Source organism: Gorilla gorilla, chromosome 1 (genome assembly GCF_029281585.2).
Source record: "Gorilla gorilla gorilla isolate KB3781 chromosome 1, NHGRI_mGorGor1-v2.1_pri, whole genome shotgun sequence".
Classification (NCBI taxonomy): Eukaryota; Metazoa; Chordata; class Mammalia; order Primates; family Hominidae; genus Gorilla; species Gorilla gorilla.
The window spans coordinates 89774021-89794191 of NC_073224.2; the positions used below are offsets into that span (position 1 = coordinate 89774021).

A 20171-nucleotide genomic window follows, 5' to 3' on the forward strand; every position below is an offset into this window, starting at 1 on the left:
CTAGGTGATAGAGCAAGACTCTGTCTCAAAAAAAAAAAAAGTGTGTATATGTGTGTATATAAATATATATATAAATATATATATAAATATATATATAAATATATATATAAATATATATATAAATATATATATAAATATATATATAAATATATATATATAAATATATATAAAAATATATATATAAATATATATATAAATATATATAAATATATATTTATGTATATAAATATATATATAAATATATATTTATATATATAAATATATATATAAATATATATTTATATATATAAATATATATATAAATATATATATAAATATATATATATATATATATAAATATATATATATATATAATGGTAAAAAACCAGTAACTTTCCAATAGAGAAATATTGATAGGTACTATTATCTTAAACAAGTGATCAAAGTTATCATCATCAGTAATTGGACAAACTGACATCATATACCTCCAGATATGACACACTGAGCAGTCAGTCACATAATCCCTTCTATGGTATTCCTGCCAAAAATGCATAATCTCAATTTAACCACGAGGAAATACAGATCAACTAAAAGTGAGAAACATTCTATAAAGTAACTGGCCTATACTCAAAAATGTCCAGATCATGAAAGTGAAAATAAGACTGAAGAACTGTTCCAGATTAAAGAGATATAATAACTAAGTGCAACATGTGGTCTTGGACTGGACTCTAGAATTTTTTTGGCTGTAAAAGACACAGTGAAATAACTAATACAATATGAATATGGTCTTCGGATTAGATAATAGTATTGTGTCCTATATTCAACATTCCTGATTTTGATCATTACACTATGGTAATATAAATGTTCTATACACACACACGCACGCACGCACACACAGTAAAAACCTACAGCACCCAGTATTCCCAGGCAGTCTCTCATCTAAGTACTAACCAGGCCAATCCCTGCTTAGCTTGTGAGATCAGACAAGATCAGGTGTGTTCAGGGTGCTATGGCCGTAGACTAAACATTCTTATTCTTAGGAAACACATATTGAAGTATTTATGTATAAAGAGGCATAATGATAGCAACTTACCCTCAAGTGGTTTTGAAAAAGTGTATATATATTTAGAAACAAAATTATAAAGAAAATGTATTAAAATGTTAGCAATTAAGGAAGGAGAATAGTAAACTTTGTGTTATTTTTGCAACTTTTCTGTAAGTCTAAAATTATCTCAAAATAAAAAATACTTTTGCCAATTTATTTCACTTATATATTCTTTTACATGTAAGTACAAGAGTTCTATGTAGTAAAAATCTGTCTAAATAAATTTAGGGACATTCTCTCATCAGTATAGAAATTCTAAGTGATAAGAAAGAACAGTTTATTTGGCAGGTTTGTTTTTAGTGATACACAAGTAACAATATATCTTACTATCAATGAAATTTTATATTCAGGGAAATACAATGATTCCAAGCTTTCATGGGAAAATATTGCATAAAAAGGCAAAAATAGTCCTACCATATTTTCTCAGTTTAGAAAATAAGTCAAAATGACTCTAAAACAAAAATGCTAGCAATACCTTGTGTTGCTAGAATAATCCCACATGGCCACATCTAGGAGGCTTCGAATCCAAGTCTTAGAGGGCTCCTTGAGAAATTTTTGTTGGTAGATCCCCACTACAAGGTCCTCTACAGTGAGAAGTTGTAGATCTTGCCTGATTTCTTCCATTAGTAAATGGAAAAACACATACAATTAGTAAATTTAGATACCTGGAAGATATCAAAGTGGAAACAAATACAGATATTAACTATAAAGCACTTCTGCAGCAACCCAGAGTTTTACTTACCTGATGCCTTTGCCATATGCTTCAAACACCAGTTGACTCTGGTTCTATCATCAGACTGGAGAAAGCAAAAAACAAAAAACAAAACAAAAAAACTACTTGTATCTTCTCCTACTTTGAATGACTTCTAATGCTGCCCTTTCAAAATGTGGGGGTTGGGAGGTAGGGGGCACAGGAGAAAGACAGAAGAGTTTGTGCCAATGAAATGAAAACTATAAAAAATTGACATATATTAGAAAAGACTACAGCTATTATTAGTCAGTTACATTTATACAGAAATGTTAAGATACTTTATGAGAAGCAAGAGAGACCTAGGGTATGCAAATGAAGAAACCAATGTTCAGAAAAAGATCAGATAATCACCTCACGGTTATACTAAGTAGCAAGGTTAAAACCCAACTTTTCAACTCCAAGCCTGGAAGAATATAATCTCTCTAAATATTACAAACAAAGAAGGAAGGGATTGCTACAAAGACAGTTTTGAAGAAAAGGTATTCTTGTTTCGAAAGATAGGTGTACAGAATAGAATGGAGCATCCATTCTTAAGGGTAAAAAGATACTGCAGATATTTCAGAAAGAAGAACTCAGAGAACATGAACTCTACCAAAATAGAAATATGTTTAGCTTTTGCAGTCTTCAAAATCCCTCCAAAATTGGAGACATTTTTTAAATAGGCACTATACCTAATTACATTCAAAACAATTCAAAATGAATGTGTTTTAAGACACACAATATACAGACAAAAATACACAGGCAAAAATTCTTTGTTTTATGGATCTTTTGGTACTATAAATTGATACCTTAAAAGAACTTCTTAACCTGAAATTACCTTGCAGTAGATAGGTGGCCAGTTCCCTGGGTTGGGATGAATAAATCTATAAAGGTTTTGTAACACAGTTGCTTGGTTATGCCCACGTTCAAAATTTGAAATAGGAATCTTGTGACTAGAATCACCTGCGGGAAATAAAAAGGAGAAGTTCAAACTTTGAGCAAGATAAATATTATGGGGTAGGTATGGAAGTGGGGGTACAAGAAGAGAGTAGTGGGTAACACATAGTTAAGTACTTGTACAAAGCACCGTTTTCATTAAGGATTTTACATATTTTAACCCACAGTCTTACAGCCATTCTATGATTTGATTTGATGTGTGTGTGTCTGTGTGTGTGTGTGTGTGTGTGTGTGTGTGTGTGTGTGTGTGTATGAGAGACAATTGAGAATCACAGAAATCAGTAAGTTAATAATTGGTAAACAGTTGAGTCATGACTTAAACCCAGGTTTGTTCAGTAACCAGGCCTGTGGTGTTTTACTATTCCCATGCTGCCTTTCATAAATTTTTTATTAGTAAGGCTTGAGAACTTAACAGTAATAACTGCTTTATAAAAAGTTATATGATGGCACCCACTTCACATGAAAAAAAGACCCAAGTAATTTAGACCAACTTTCCCACAGAAAATAAAAAAGCGTGAGGATATTAAGATCACACAGAGCATTAAGGAATTAACGGGTTAAGATTAGAGAATATATCAATTCAGAGAGGTGAGATTAGCTTTAGGGAAGTTTTTCCTCTGGATCATTTGCCAGTTCCAGAAGAGGAAGCTGAATGACTGAATAGAGTGCTTTTAACAGCTTCTAGGCCTGGCCTTCTAGGCCCCCAGGTATCTTAAAAAAGCAAACACAAACCCTTTCCAGAGGAAGTTAACATTATCATAAGTCTCAAATGACTCTGAAATCATTACTCCCACCAAATACTCCATGAACAATCAGGTACACAATAAAACAAGAATGAGAACAAATATATAGTTGACAGAAAGACACCCACAGGTACTCCAGATTTTGAATAGACAGATTTTACATAATTATGTCTGAGGCGATCAAATTACCAATTTTAGCATAAAATTGTTAATTATGTATATTAAAAAAAAGATTCAGGAAGCCAGGTGTGGTGGTGTGTACCTGCAGCCCCAGCTACTTGGGAGGCTGAGACTGGATCAATTGAGCCAGGAGTTTGAGGCTGCAGTGAATTATGATCATACCACTGCACTCCAGCCTGAGTGAATGAGCAAGAACTCCATTCCCCTTTACTCTCCCCCAAAGAGATGCAGGAGTTGTTCAACTTCTAATGATAGATTAGGGAAAAGCTGAACAAATAAAACACCTTCTTCAAAGACCCGCACAGACAAAAATGCGGTGAATGAATCATGGGCCCAAAATCTTGGAAAGGAAGAAATCTTAGAGAGCTGAATCTGGCAGTTGGGTTTGTTTCTTCCCAGGGCGTTACCAATTCTGGAAGAGGAGATTTAGGGGCTGAGAAACAGAACAGAGTTTCCAATAAACTCAGAGCTGGTAAGAACTAAATATTTTATTGCAATATTACTTACATAAAAATTTATAATTAAAAAAATATTCCATTGTCTTCTGGCTTCCATTGTTTATGCTGTGAAGTCAACTGTAAATTTTACTAATAATCCTTTGGTGATTACCTGTCCATCCTTCCCCCTTTTCTAGTAAAGGCCAACTACAAATTGACTTTTGTGATGTCTGAAACCCAATTTAAAACCACCTCAATCCATGAAAATGCATTAGGGTAATCTGAGATGCTAGTGACTCCAGCTTTCTGACAGACACAATCATAAATCTTTGGAGAGAAATAACAAGATTTCATGTACACTGTTTAGCACTCGAAAATAACTAGACATATGAAGAGATTCTGTTAGCTTGACTGAACATCACCATAACCAACAGACTATAAAATCAACTCCAAAAAGAAGATCCCGATAAGAGGATTATCCAACATAACACTTTTAAAATAACTAGGCTTGTTATGTTTAGGGAAATTAAGGGCAATATTAGTAATTTCTGTAGAGCCATAAAAAAGAATCAAATTCAAAATCTTAAAATCTATTCCCAGACCCATTTTATAATGGCAAAATAACCTTGATAATAAAATTAGATAATCTCAGTCTTTAACATAAATGGAAAAGTCCTAAAACAAAATAGTAACAAACCAAACTCGGTATATTTTATGTAAAATATATAGTGACCACGCTGGGTTTGTTCCTGGAAGACAAGGTTTGTTTAACACTAGTAAAGTACCACATGAGGCCAGCATGGTGGCTCACGCCTGTAATCCCAGCACTTTGGGAGGCTAAGGTGGGCAGACCACTTGAGATCAGGAGTTTGAGATGGGCCTGGCCAACATGGCAAAACCTTGTCTCTAATAAAAATACAAAAATGAGCTGGGCGTGGTGACGTGCACCTATAATTCCAGCTACTCAGGAGGCTGAGGCACGAGAATCACTTGAGCCTGGTAGGCAGAGGCTATAGCAAGCTGAGATCATGCCACTGCACTCTAGCCTGGGTGATGGAGTGAGACTCTGTCTCAAAAAGTAAATAAATGGCCACATGAACAAAAGATAAAAATCATATGACATGCAGAAAAAGCATTCATTAAAATGTGCAACTGCTATCTCCCTAGCCAGATAGGGAATATAAACGTGTCTTGGAGATGCTGTGGGTTCAGTTCCAAACTGCCACAATAAAGCAAGTATTGAAATAAAGTGTCACACAAATATTTTGGTTTCCCAGTGCATATAAATGTTTACTGTACTCTAAAGTTATGACTATATTAAGTGTGCAGTAGCATTGTTTTAAAAATGAACATACCTTAATATAAAAATATTTTACTGCTAAAAATACTAATGATCACCTGAGTCTTCAGTGACTTAATCTTTTTGCTGGCGAAAGATCTTTTTTAAAAAATGTTTTTATTTTTGTAGGTTTTTGGGGAACAGGTGGTATTTGGTCACACGAGTAAGTTGTTTAGTGGTGACTTGTGAGATTTTGGTGGACCCATCACCCGAGTAGTATACACCGAACCCGATTTGTAGTCTTTTATCCCTCACCTCCTTCCCACCCTTCCGCCCCCAAGTCCCCAAAGTCCCTTGTGTCATTCTTATGCCTTTGCATCCTTATAGCTTAGCTCCCATTTATGAGTGAGAACATGTGTTTGGTTTTCCATTCCTGAGTTGCTTCACTTAGAATAACAGTCTCCAATCCCATCCAGGTTGCTGCGAATGCCATCAACTCATTCCTTTTTATGGCTGAGTAGTATTCCATCATATACATACACACATATATATACTACAGTTTCCTTATTCACTTGTTGATTGATGGGCATTTGGGCTGGTTCCACATTTTTGCAATTGCAAATTGTGCTGTTATAAACATGTGTGTGCAAGCTATCCTTTTCGTATGACTTCTTTTCCTCTGGGTAGATATCCAGTAGTGGGATTGTTAGAATTTTCAAATGGTAGTTCTACTTTTAGTTCACTAAGGAATTTCCACATATTTTTTCCCATAGTGGTTGTACTAGTTTACATTCCCATGCTGGTGGAAGATCCTGTCTTGATGTTACTGGCTGCTGACTATCAGGGTCATGGTTGCTGAAGCCTGCAGTTGCTGAGGCAATTTCTTAAAATCAAACAATGAAGTTTGCCACATTGACTGACTCTTCCTCTCATGAAGAATTTCTCTGTAGCATGTGATATTGTTTGATAACATTTTACTCACAGAACTTCTTTTGAAATTTAAGTCAATCCTTTCAAACCCTGCTGCTACTTTACCAAGTTTATGAAATATTCTTAGTCCTTTGTCATTTCACCAGTGTTCACAGCATCTTCACTAGGAGTAGGTTCCATCTCAAGCAACTAGTTTATTTTCTCACCCATAAGAAGCAACTCCTTACCCATTCAAGTTTTATTGTGAGACTGCAGCACATTTTCAGGTTCCATTTCTAATTCTAGTTCTCTTCTATTACTTCCTCCACTGAAGTCTTGAACTGCTCAAAGTCATTCATGAGAGCTGGAATCTACTCCTTGCAAACAACCTTTAATGTTGATATTTTGACCTCCTCCAATGAATTATGTATGTTCTTAATGGCATCTAGAATGGTGAATCCTTTTCAGGTTTTCAATTTACTTTGCTTAGATCCATAAGAAGAATCACCATTTATGACAGCTATAGCCTTATAAAACATATTTCTTAAATAATAAGACTTGAAAGTTGAAATTACTCCTTGATCCATGGGCTACAGAATGAATGTTGTGGTAGCAGGCATGAAAACATTAATCTCTTCACATCTCCACCAGAGCTCTTGGATGACTAGGTCTAATGTCAATGAGCAGTAAAATTTTGAAAGGAATCTTTTTTTCTGAGCAGCAGATTTCAACAGTGGTCTTAAAATATTCAGTAAACCATGCAATAAGCAGATGTGCTGTCTTCTAGGCTTTGTTATTCCATTTTTACTAGCAGAAGCAGAGTCAATTTAGCATAATTTCCTAAGAGCTCTAAGATTTTCAGAATGGGTAAATGAGCCCTGGCTTCAACTTAAAGTCACCAGCTGCATTAGTCACTAACAAGAGAATCAGTCTGTCCTGTGAAGCCAGGCACTGACTTATCCTCTCTAGCTACGAAACTCCCAGATGGTATCTTCTTCCAACAGAAGGTGGTTTCATTTTCGTTGAAAATCTGCCATTTGCTGTAGCCACCTTGATCAGTTATCTTTGCTAGATCCTCTGAATGACTTGCTGCAGTGTCTACGTCAGCACTTGCTCCTTCACTTTGCACTTTTATGTTATAGAGATGGCTTCTTTCCTTAAACCTCATGAACCAAACTCTGCAAACTTCAAACTTTTATTCTGCAGCTTCCTCACCTCTCTCGGCCTTCACAGAATTGAAGAGAGTTAAGGCTTTGTTTTGTATTAGGCTTCAGCTTAAGGGAATGTGGTAACTGGAGAATGTTGATCTATTCTGACCACTAAAACTTTCTTCATATCAGCAATGGGGCTGTTTCACTTTCTTATCATTGGTTGTTCACTGGAGTAGTACATAAATTTCCTTTAAGAACATTCCCTTTGCATTCACAACTTGGTCATTTGGCACAAGAAGCCTAGTTTTTGGCCTATTGAAGCTTTTGATATGCATTCCTCACTAAGCTGAATCATTTCTAGCTTTTGATTTAAAGTGAGAGACATGCAACCCTTCCTTTCACTTGAACACTGAGAGGCCATTGTAGGGTTATTAATTGACCTAATTTCAATATTGTTGTGTCTCAGGGAATAGTGAGGCCCAAGGAAAGGGAAAGAGATGAGGCAATGGCCAGTCAGGGGAGCAGTCAGAACACATACAACATTTATTGATTAAATTTGCCATCTTATGTGGGCATGGTTCATGACACTCCAAAACAATTACAATAGTAACATCAAAGATCACTGATCACAGATCACCATAGCAAACATGATGATAATGACAAAGTTTGAAATATTGTGAGAATTACCAAAATGTGACACAGAGAAAAGTAAGCACATGCCATTGGAAAAATGATGCCAATAGACTTGCTCAATGCAGGGCTGCCAGAAACCTCAATGTGTAAAAAAATGCAATATATGCAAAGTGCAATAAAGTGAAATGCAATAAAACAAGGTGTGCATGTAGAAGGAAACATCTTTATCCTGATAAAGAGCACACACCAAAAACGGGGGTGGGGAGAGAAAGAAGAAACTACAGCAAATAGCATACTCACTGGCGAAACACTAGAAACTAGAGGTACTGGTCAGCATACTAAGACAAAGCAAATTTTAAAAATTTTAAATGAAGATATGTAGATTAGAAAGAACAAAGTGATTTAACAGATATGATTAAGTAATTTGCTAAAAACTCAAGAGTTTACCAATGGGTGGGACAAAACCAAAATATAAAAGTAAACAATTAGAAAATATAATTTCAAGGGATATCATTTGTAACAGCAACAAAAGGCATGATAAACTATAAATTTAACAAATGATATTCAGATTGTTAATGGAGAAAATTATAAAATTTTATTGAAAGACATTACGGATCTAAAAAATAAGAGGGAAGCCCCATGTTTACAAATATAAAGATTCAATATAATGAAGATACCAGTTTTCTCCAAAATGACCTAATGTAAAACATGAAGAACTGATTCTAAATAGTGTATGGAAGAACAAAGGGTCAAAGCAGCCATGATATTCCAAAAGAATGAGGTCGGGGGCTTATCTATATCATCAAACTACTGTGTTTAAGAATGTGATATTGACAGCAAAAAAGTAGAACAGAACAGAATAAAGAGAACAAAAGATCCTCCTACACACAAACAGAAACATGATATGATACAGGTGGCACTACATATTGGCGTACAAATTGATTATTCAATAAATGATGCTGTGATAAATGATTATCCACATGGTTAAAAATTAAAGTGAATCTCTCCCTCATACTATACACAAGTCAATTCCAGGTAGAATAACAACTTGGATACAAAAAATAAAGCTCTATAATTTTTAGAAAGAGATTATTTTCACAACCTTGGGGTAAAGAATTCTTGAATAAGACACAAAACACCATAAATGATAAAAAAATATCGACACATTTACCAAATTAAAAATAAAAACAAGCTGGCACAGTTGTGCATGCCTCAAGTCCCAGCTACTCAGGAGAGTGAGGCAGGAGGATCACTTAAGCCCAGGAATTCGAGCCTGCAGTGAGCTATGACTGCATCTGTGAACAGCCATCATGCTCCAGCCTGGGCAATAAAGCAAGACCCCATCTCTAAAAATCAAAAAATGTTTAAAAAGTCTGTTCATTAAAAGACACCATAAAGAGAGTAAAAAATACAAGACACAAACTGAAAACAGGTATCTGCACACAATTTTTAAAAATCCATCAGCAGATAAGATAAACTTCCTCAAATCAGTAAGAAAAACAAACGATTCAATAGAAAACGAGTGAAAGATATTGAGTTAAAAAACACAGGAAAGGAAATATATATACCATGCTTGTACAACCTGCGGCATGCAGGCCTCATGCGGCCCAGGACGGCTTTGAATGCAACCGAATACAAATTCATAAACTTTCTTAAAACATTACAAGATTTTTTTGTGATTTTTGTTTGTTTAGCTCAACAGTTATTATTAGTGTTAGTGTATTTTATGTGTGGCCCAAGGCAATTCTTCTTCCAATGTGGCCCAGGGGGGCCAGGCGTGGTGGCTCACGCCTGTAAGCCCAGCACTTTGGGAGACCGAGGCGGGCAGATCATGAGGTCAGGAGTTCAAGACCAGCCTGGCCAACATGGTGAAACCCTGTCTCTACTAAAGATACAAAAAATTAGCCGGGCATGGTGATGCACACCTGTAATCCCAGCTACTCAGGAGGCTGAGGCAGGAGAATCACTTGAACCTGGGAGGCGGAGGTTGCAGTGAGCTGAGATCGTGCCACTGCACTCCAGCCTGGGCGAGGGAGCAAGACTCCGTCTTAAAAAAAGAAAAAATGTGGCCCACGGAAGCCCAAAGACTGGGCACCCTGAAACATACAATATGTTAATTACATAAACGTTGAAACAAGTAAAATTAAACACATCATTTAAACAAATATGTACATGTAGTAAAACTATTCAGAAAAGAAATACACAAAATTCAAACGCAAAATTCAGAATCGTAGTTTTCTCATAAAGAGGGAAGGGAATGCCATCAGGGAGAGGTATAGGGACTTTCAATGGCACTGGAAATGTGCTATTTTTTCAGTTGACTTGTTGGTGTTTTTTTATTAATGTTCTTTATACCTTAAATAAATGTTATAATCTGTTCTGTGTGTAGAAGCTTCCTTTGAAAAGCTGATGGACCTTTTGTATAGGAAGCTGAAAGCAATTTTCAAAATTTTGATGTTTTAAATCAGAATTTCTCTCAAGAAAAATCATTAACCAGTAAAATGGAGAGAAGCAGAGCTCATCTGGTTAAAGTGGGGAAGGAGAAGCACCAGGACCTCCTATACTCTCACTCATAGTTCATAAAAGATCAGACAGCACAGGAGTATTTGAGAGATCCATACGCATGTTCCTTAAATACCACTCAAATTCTTCACATCCACATGTGAATGTGTTCCAGTGTGTTACTATACAAAACATGGTCTCCTCCAAATCAGCTCAATTACATTAGCATAGGCATTTTTAGTTATTATGGTGACAGGTGTGACTCTAATAGTCATTTTTATCTTATTTAATTGGCACATTTCCCGGGATTATCAAATTGGCAATTTAAGACACACTCAAATTGGTAAGCTCCAAACATTTTAAGTTTCCTTGAATGAGAAACATTGTACTCAGTTTCGACTAGGTTGAATAATAAATTAAGAAAACATTTCTAGAATCTTTAATAGATTTTTTTTAAAGAACCATGCTTTCTGTTAATCTGATTAATTTGAAAAGGTTGTAAAAATAGGTCGTCAAAAATAGATTTTTAAGAAGGATTTAACAGAATCAAAATAGCAAAGGAACAGTAAGCCAGTGACAGTCTCAGAAATGAATGTCTGGCACATAGTAGGGATTCCAATGCATTTAACAGATGAATAAACCTGAAACAGAGTCTAAGTAAAACTTGAAAATTAATTCACCGGCTAAGTTTCCATTTTTTTTTTATTTTTATTTTTTTAACTGCCATCTAGTTCAATAACCTCAGATGATGTAACAGTTGGGGATATTAGCTATGTTCACACTTCAAAGCAAGTACAGAATTTTTCTTCCATATTGTAATTACTTTCCATTCAAAGCTATATAAGAAGGAACTACTGCCAGGCACGGTGGCTCACGCCTGTAATCCCAGCACTTTGAGAGCCTGAGGCGGGCAGATCACCTGAGGTCAGGAGTTTTGAGACCAGCCTGATCAACATGGAGAAATCCCCTCTCTACAAAAAATACAAAAGTAGCCAGGTGTGGTGGTGCATGCCTGTAATCCCAGCTACTTGGGAGGCGAGGCAGGAGAATTGCCTGAGCCCAGGAGGCGGAGGTTGCAGTGAGCCTAGATCGTGCCATTACACTCCAGCCTGGGCAACAAGAGCATAACTCTGTCTCCAAAAAAAAAAAAAAAAAAAAAAAGGAACTACTAAAACAATTCCCCCTTACATTTCTTATTCCATAGCCTACAGCCCTGATTCCAGTCAAACAAATAATGAATTAGTACATATTGAGAATTCAAAATATACAACCAAATGTAAGTCCAAAATATGTTCATTTATAAAGAACAGTGTTGTAAGTATTACAGCTGCTGGTTGTGGCAGATTTGAAAAACTTATTTTTAATTTCAAACACTTCTAGAGGCTAGCTGTCCACGTTTTTAAGCAAAAAAAAAAAAAAAAAAAAAAAAAATTACTGGGTAGGCACGGTGGCTCATTGCCTGTAATCCCAGCACTTTTGGGAGGCCGATGTGGGCGGATCACAAGGTCAATAGATCGAGACCATCCTGGCCAACATCATGAAACCCTGTCTCTGCTAAAAATGTAAAAATTAGCTGGGCACGGTGGCATGTGCCTGTAGTCCCAGCCACTCCGGAGGCTGAGACAGAAGAATTGCTTGAACCAAGGAGGCAGATTGCAGTGAGCCGAGATCACTTCCCTCCACTCCAGCCTGGTGACAGAGCAAGGCTCCGTCTCAAAAAAAAAAAAAAAAAAAAAAAAAATTACCTTACAGACAGGAATCATTAAATAGTCCCTATGCACTGACACTTTTAATATACATTTAAAAATAAACCTATTCCGATTTTCATTCTATTTAAGCAGAAAATCACTTAAAACCTAATTCCCAGAAAAAGGGTTTAGTTCAAGGGCTTAGATATACACAGTCATGCCCTTTGGTTGCAAAATACTTAGAAAACTGTTTTCCTCATCTAAAAAATGCAGAACTCTTTATTTTTGAAGTATTAACTTATAAAACACAATTGAAATGGATGTCCCTGAAAACAGTCCTAAATCTAGATAATCTGAGACCTCTTAAAAGGTTTTCCTAAGTACCCAGCCACTAAGAACAGCCAACCTTGAGGTCAAAGGATATATACAGAAAATAAAACAATTCCCTGAAAAGAAAAGGGACAGTATACTATCAGTCTATAAAAAATTTAAAGATCACAGACACCATCTATCACATCTATGCAGATTCTCTAACAATAACCTAAAGTTATTTTCCTCTTATTTTATAGTTTGTGTGTAAAAGGAATAAGTCTAACCAGGTATGAATAGATTCAAGTCGCAAATCCTACCCCATTCCTTTATACTTACTTGCAGCCTGACAATGAAATCGAAATCCTCGTGGAATTTCACCTATAATACAAAATATCTTGTTGAGAAGCAGAAATTTTAAAGTTCTCTAGTGCTACAGTAATACTCTACAAGATGACCAAGTTATCACACAGAAAGGTAATTTTTATTACATGAAAATACAAAAGATTAAACTTTTATAGGGTTTATTTTTAACCAAAGGTATGAAAACTGTTAAAGAATTTGGTATATTGTCTAAGCTACTTTTAAAAGTAAGTTACTCCTTACAGAGAAAGAAATGCTAGATAAAGAAAGAATGTGTCAAAAGAGTCTTAGCTCCACGTCCATGAATGGGCCTCAGGGGGTCATAAGGGCGTTGATATAGCAAGGTGTACATGCGTTTCTCAGAGGAAAAACAGTCCCCAAATTCTATCTTTTTAATATTTTACAACCCATGTGGGGAAAAGCAGCTCTTTGACTTGTCCTAAGTAGCAACACTCACAAGTGTGAGTAGGATGATTAGCTTTTCTGTCATCTAAAAATGAGGAAAAAGTGCTGGGATGTCCTAATTAATTTTAAAGTAATTGATAATTGACAAAACTAAAAATGAAGTCATGTCCCCAATCTCTTCTCCCTATATATTTTTCCTACTTACCTTCAAGGGTACCAAATCCTATGTCTTCATACCTACCTTGCTTTTTAATGGGATGGAACAGTAGGAAGAAGAGATGCTGATAATATCTGAGAGCTGATTAAGTATTAGGCTATTTCCATATTTGTCATCTATTCCTTAGAACAATCCTCCAATAGATATTATCCCCACTTTACAGATGAGCTAATAGGTTCAGAGGGGTTAAGTAATTTCTTCAAGGCTACAAAGCAATAGCAGCTTAAAAAGCTAGTCACCACTGAGGTGAAGGATGAGGTAGAGAAAGAAAAGATCATGGCATACACGGCTTTTAGAAAATCCCAAGATGTAAGGCCATAGGTAGGTGAATAGCAGGCTATGAATTGTTCAGATAGTCTATCCATCTGATTTTAATGGTAACTTGAGGTTAAAAGCCTAAACCAAAAAACCCTTTGTCAACACCTAATTCCTAACAGTTTTTCAATAAGTATTATGAAGTCTTGTTACATTAAGAACACAGCTGTACATGAGCTTGTAAGAAAAAGTACTATTATCAAATAAAGTCAAGATTTAAAAAAAAAAAAAACCATACACGTTTAAGATCTAGCATCTACTCTGACTACTTACCAGGATTTATAAAACTGTGGAAATCTGCCATAATACCTTCTTGCAGAGAATACTTAACACAGCCAATTTCACAAGGGAGGAAGCGCTGTTCACAATGAGGAGGTAGCTCGCCATGGCTAAAAATGTTCAAAAAATAAAAAATGCCTCCAAGGAGAGCTAAAAAAAAATTGTAAGATAAAATGAATAAATGAATGTCTCAAATTCACCTCTTCCACAAAAGCCTCTTTAGTTGAAGGGAAAAAATGTTTTAGAACAATTTTCTTTCTGTTCCTATATTCCTAAATGAGCTGGAAAAGAGAAAACCAATCAGCCGTACCAAATAAAAAAATCAAAATTCTTATAATTACAATTATCAAGGATTAAAGTAACCACTCTTTGCATGAAGCAACAAAATTATTCCAACTTGCAGCCAGCTCTACATAATTCGGCCATAGATAAGCCCTGAATCTCAGGAATGACACAGAGCAGTGACCCATATTCAACAAATATATAGGTCTGGGAAACGAAGCGGAGCAGAATCAATGTAGAAAGATTGTAATATAAACTATGAACAATTTAGTTCATTCTTTTTTCACTTTTTACCAATATATATAAGACCACCTCTTATATATAAATCCTCTAAAGGAATAAAGGAATGTGAAAATGTGTGAAGTGTTATTTACCAAGATTGGACACATTTAAGACTGTTAAAAGTTTATCAGTGTTCAACAAAGGCAGAACACAATAAAAACAGCCAGAAGGAATAGCAACAACCCTTATTAACTATGTTCTCTTCTTGGCAAGTTCCATAATTCATTTATATCTTTATAAGCCCCATCCACCACCCAGGATTTTAAAATATTTTATTCTTAATTGACAAATAATAATTATATACACATTTATGAGGTACAATGTAGTTTTGATACATGTATACATTGTGGAATGATTAAATCAAGCTCATTAACATATCCGTCACCTCACTTTTTGTGGTGTGAATATGTAAAACCTACTCTTACCAATTTTGAAACATAAACTGTAGTCATCACACTGTAGAACAGATCTGAAAACGTTCTTCCACCTGTTTACTTTTGTTTTTAACTTAAGTATATTTAAGTGTCCAATTATAAACAAGTCTAAAAAATACCTATGTTTAACAACATATAAAGTGGTAGAAACAGAGAACAGATTTTTGTTAAAAAAAAAAAAAACCACTCTCCTATTTTATTTCAACAAATTACCTAATCTTTTATAATGTCAGTACCACAATATTTAACACTTGCAGTTATTTACTTTGAAATGGAGGATCAAAATGAACAGAAAATATTTTTACTGACCAATATAGTGTTTTGGGCACTCAAATTTATCTAAGCAAAATATTTCAGGATTACTCTACCTTGATCACCTTTTAAAGACAAAGTTGACATATCTGGAGGTGAAACATTCTGCTTTGGTACAAGCATGCCTGGCCTCCTCAGTGGTGTGAAAACAGGTTTCTAAAGAGGAAGAGAATGATTGGCCACATAAACTCTTGCTGGGCACTTTAGACCATACATTAAAATTTAGCTAAATAACTGCAAAACAGCCTATAGATTACCAAGGTCAATGAATCCAGTGAATAAATATATCTGTCAATAATACCAACACCCAAAGGCAGAATAACAAATTATAAATATTCTGAATCAGAAGGGGAGTGGTAAATAACCAATGCCACTACTACTGAAAGCCATTTTGCCCACTACTGATTATCCAAGGTAATCATCCTGAGCCACCTACTACATGCCAGGCCAGTGGCCAAAAGCACACTATGCCCCAAAGTACTCTAATGTTGCTTGTTTTTCACTTAAAGTCAAAACCAGATTATGTTGTCTCCAAGTCTCACATGAGGTACACATACACCATAGCTTAAGTTTTGAGGAGAGATATCTTGTAAGAATAAGACTTGCAAGTATAAGTACAAGCTCAACTGAGCTTCTATTCATAAATCCACAAAATAAAACTATCTCTTGAATTTCAATCCAATGTTGACAGTTTAAGAATGGAATTTTACCATGTAAGAATGGAAAAAACAAAGGGTAGGGTAGCATCAACAATTACCTTGCACTTTCCTGATACAAATCAACAAGAAAACAAATTTTATTTAGTACTTTAACATTCTACTACACAGAAATTTACCCAAATAAACTTCATTCAACTTTTTTTTTTTTTTTTTTTTTTTTGATACAGAGTTTTGCTCTTTCGCACAGGCTGGAGTGCAGTGGCGCAATCTCGATTCACTACAATCTCTGCCTCCCAGGTTCAAGCGATTCTCCCACCTCAGCCTCCTGAGTAGCTGGGACCACGGGCGTCTGCCATCACACCCAGCTTTTTTTATTTTTTACTTTTAGTAGAGTTAGGGTTTCCCCATGTCGGCCAGGCTGGTCTCAAACTCCTGACCTCAAGTGATCCGCCCACCTCCGCCTCCCAAAGTGCTGGGATTACAGACGTGAGCCACCGTGCCCAGCCTATTCAACTCTTGTAAGACATACACATATACACCAACTAATCCAAGTCTTGTTATTTCAATATTTTAAACACAGCAGCTGGCTTTGTTTCAGCTGTCATTTTTAAAAGAATGGTATATTTTGCTAAAGAAAAAAAGACAGAATGGTCTAAACTACTTTTAAGCCCCCACTGCCCACCCCCCAACCCCCGCCAAGGCTCATTAATCACAGAAGAGTTGAAAGGGACACCTTGATGTCATCTAGTACAACCCCTAGATGTTACACTCCCATTACCGATCAAAGTGTATTGTCTACAGGTTTCCTAACAGGAATTCCCCAGGCCTTTCACCATCAAATTACACCAATGTGTGCATGCCCTAGTTGTGGAGGCTGTTGTTTTTTTTTTAACAGGCATTCTGACACCAGGGGAAAAGAAGAACGTCGTCTTCGCACTAACCGAACCCCCAAAGCAGTCTACCCTTGACATTCACTCATTCACTCATCCAGCCTTTACTGAATATGCCTATGTGCCAGGCAGATGGCGGCTCTTCTCTCGTTAACTTTACCTGCTTCTCTGAGGGCCCAGAGTCCTTTCCCTGAGCGGCCCTCCATTCTCGAGCCATTTCTGCGTATTTCTCCTTTTCTTCCTCCCTCAGAAGCTTTTGGGGATTGAAGGGGCAAAGAAGAGAAACAGCCGTGAGGATCCCGTGCTCCAGGGCCCGCAGGCAGATGCTGGGGCATTACAGGGAGGTGGTTCTGGTGTCGGTTTGCCCAGGGCCACAAACGGAGGCCTTCCTCTTCCTCTGGCAGGGCCAAGCCGCTTGACCTCCTCGAGGCCTTCTGCCCTCCCGCCTCACCCTCCGGCTTGCCCAACTGCCCTGCCCAGCCCTCTCACTCCGCTCCAGCCTTACCGCCCAGTCTGCGGAGCAGTAGGGGATGGCATCAGCAACGCGAGCCACAGGCAGGCCTCGTCGCCGTAGTTCGGGGATCTTCTCCTGCACGAAGAAATAGTAAGCATTCCGGCTGGCCTTGCGGTTCGGCATGGCAGCGCGGTCAAACTTCCTGGCCTCAGACAGAACAAAGCACCGACGCCCTCGCCGGGCTCCCGCCCTAAGTAACAGAGGTAGGCGCCTGCGCACGCAGCCCGCAACTCTCGGCCAATCAGGAAGCGACACGCAGTCGCATTGCCCCGCTGGGGGAACAAACAGCCTGAGACTGGAAGATTCCGGCTCGTGCCGCCTTGCGGGTGAGGTGGGGGGAGAGCGCCGCCGCAGGTGCCAAGTACTCTGATTGGCTGGGTGCGTGACAGGCGGAGGCATTGTCACGTGGGAGGCCTGGAGCAATTTCTGTACATTATTGCGTAATGTGCGACAAAGTAGGTAGAGAAAAAGAGGAACTGCGGGTGCTTCCGCGTTTTACAGGTACAAAGGGTCAGCCAGCTTTATGCCAAGCACTGTGAAAAGTGTTGAGGAACATGTATGAGGAACATGACAATTAAGGTCTTCCTTGCCCTCAAGTTTACAATCGAATGAGGGGAGAGGATGACAAAAACCAGTGAAGCAACAAAACTCGAATTTTTTAAAAGTACCTTCAAAAATAAGTGTTAGAAGGAAACAGAGGAAGAGGTTGAGATTTAAAATATCCTTAAAGTTTTATAGATTTCCTCATAAAACTTTCCTTTTTGTCAATTTTATTCCTAATTAACAATATGAGTTTTTATGAAAAATTTCTTTTAAAAATTATATTTTCTAATTGGTTACTACTGATGTCTAGAGAAGGTATTGATTTTAGTGTTGGTCCTGTGTATATAGTCACACTGCTGATCTCTTATACTAGTTTACATCGTGCTAGTTGGTTCTCTCGGTTTTCTAATTACGTTTCCCAGAGAAAATTCCTTTCTCGGGTCAGCTTTCTAAGTGTATGTATATATGGGGTATGTATATGTTTTAAAATCAAGAATGGCAGTTGAAAATTTGCTAAATTTCTGGATCTTTTCAGGTAATCACACGGTTTTATCTTTTAAACTTTTTTTTTTTTTTTAGACAGGGTCTCAGTCTGTCACCCAGGCTGGAGTGCAGTGGCACGATCCCGGCTCACTGCAGCCTAGACCTCCTGGGCTCAAGTAGGACCTCCCATCTCAGCCCCCCGAGTAGTTGGGGCTACAGGTGCACACCACCAGGCCCTGGTGATTTTTCTGTTTTTTTGTAGAGACGAGGTCTCCCTATGTTGCCCAGGCTGGTCTCACACTTCTGGGCTCAAGGATCTGCCTGCCTAGGCCTCCCAGAGTGCTGGGATTACAGGCGTAAACCACTGAACCCGGCCTAATTTGTTAACATAAAGAATATTGCTAGAGTTTTCTAACGTTGATGCAGCCTACCATTCCTAGTATAAACTATTGTTGATCATGAGGCTTTGCTTATTTTTTAAAAAACATAATATAGAATTTTGGCTTCCTTGATTATAGTAATATTGAACTGTATAGATTTTGTGGTATTTTCTTTATCAAATATTGGTATCAGGGTTGTGTTCAGATAGAATAATAGATGGGAATTATCTATTCCTTGACAGGTTGGTAGAGCTTATTAGTAAAACTCTCTGATCTTTTATATCTTTGGAGGGTGCGTCCACCTTTAACTACCATTTCAATATCTTTTGTATGGTTATTAGTCTTCTCAGTTTTCTTAGTTTTCTTCACCTAATTTTTGTAATTATATTTTCCTAGAAAAAGTGTCTATCTCATTTAGATTTTTCTAGTGTATTGGTATAAAATATGGCAAGGATCTGAAGCAGCTGGAACTTTCATACATTACTGGTGGGACAACTGCTTGACAGTTTCTTATACTTATCATAGGACCCAGCAATTCCATTCTTCTAGGAAAATGAAAATATATATCCACAAAGCCTTGTAGATGAATTTTGAGAGTAGCACTATTCATAAGAGCTCCAAGCTGGACAACCCAAATGTTCATCAACAGGTGAACTGATAAATTGTGGCACATTCATTTAGTAGACTACTACTCAAGAATGAAAAGTAATGAACTATTGATATTCGACATGGATGAATTTTGAAATTTTGTTGAGTGAAAGAAGGCATACATAAAAGTATACATAGGATGTGATTCAGTGTATACAGAACTTGAGAAAAGGTAAAACTGTAGTTATAAAAATCAGATCAGCATTACCTGGAGCTAGGAGGTGGGGAGGGGAGATTGAGAACTGACACAGGGAACCTTCTGGGTTGTCAGAAATGTTCTCTACCTTAATTGTGGTGTTGGTGGCTATTAGTAGTATATATTTGTCAAAATTCATCAAACTATGGACTTAAAATAGGTATGTTTCATTTTAAAGTCAATAAAGTTGACTTTAAAAAACATTGGCATAAAAACAAATGTAACAGTTGATTGTAATTTTAAACACACACACACACACACACACACACACACACACACGTCCCCTTCCTTTTCATTCCTAATTATTTATGCCTTCCAGATTTTTTCCTTAATACTTGCCAAATTTTGTTTATTTTATTGATCTTTT

General features: G+C 36.8%; 1 protein-coding gene and 1 pseudogene across 5 annotated transcripts in view; both read right to left on the reverse strand.

Moving 5' to 3' along the window:
* MAEL (maelstrom spermatogenic transposon silencer) overlaps window positions 1-20171 on the reverse strand; it is a 46905-nt gene that overhangs the window by 15432 nt on the left and 11302 nt on the right. For 3 of the 5 annotated variants that reach the window (XM_055365051.2, XM_055365059.2, XM_019026181.4), the window contains exons 2-9: window positions 17546-17629; window positions 17201-17293; window positions 15548-15647; window positions 14176-14331; window positions 12942-12983; window positions 2653-2777; window positions 1827-1881; window positions 1560-1701 (exon numbers count right to left, since the gene is read on the reverse strand). In XM_055365051.2, coding sequence (XP_055221026.2) covers window positions 1560-1701; window positions 1827-1881; window positions 2653-2777; window positions 12942-12983; window positions 14176-14331; window positions 15548-15647; window positions 17201-17257 — 677 coding nt within the window. In that variant the 5' untranslated portion in view covers window positions 17258-17293; window positions 17546-17629. Of the gene's footprint in view, window positions 1-1559; window positions 1702-1826; window positions 1882-2652; window positions 2778-12941; window positions 12984-14175; window positions 14332-15547; window positions 15648-17200; window positions 17294-17545; window positions 18573-20171 lie in introns of those variants that run through there. The other 2 variants (XM_004027837.4, XM_019026177.3) reach the window with 2 other exon arrangements.
* On the reverse strand, window positions 882-1000 carry LOC115932300 (uncharacterized; annotated as a pseudogene).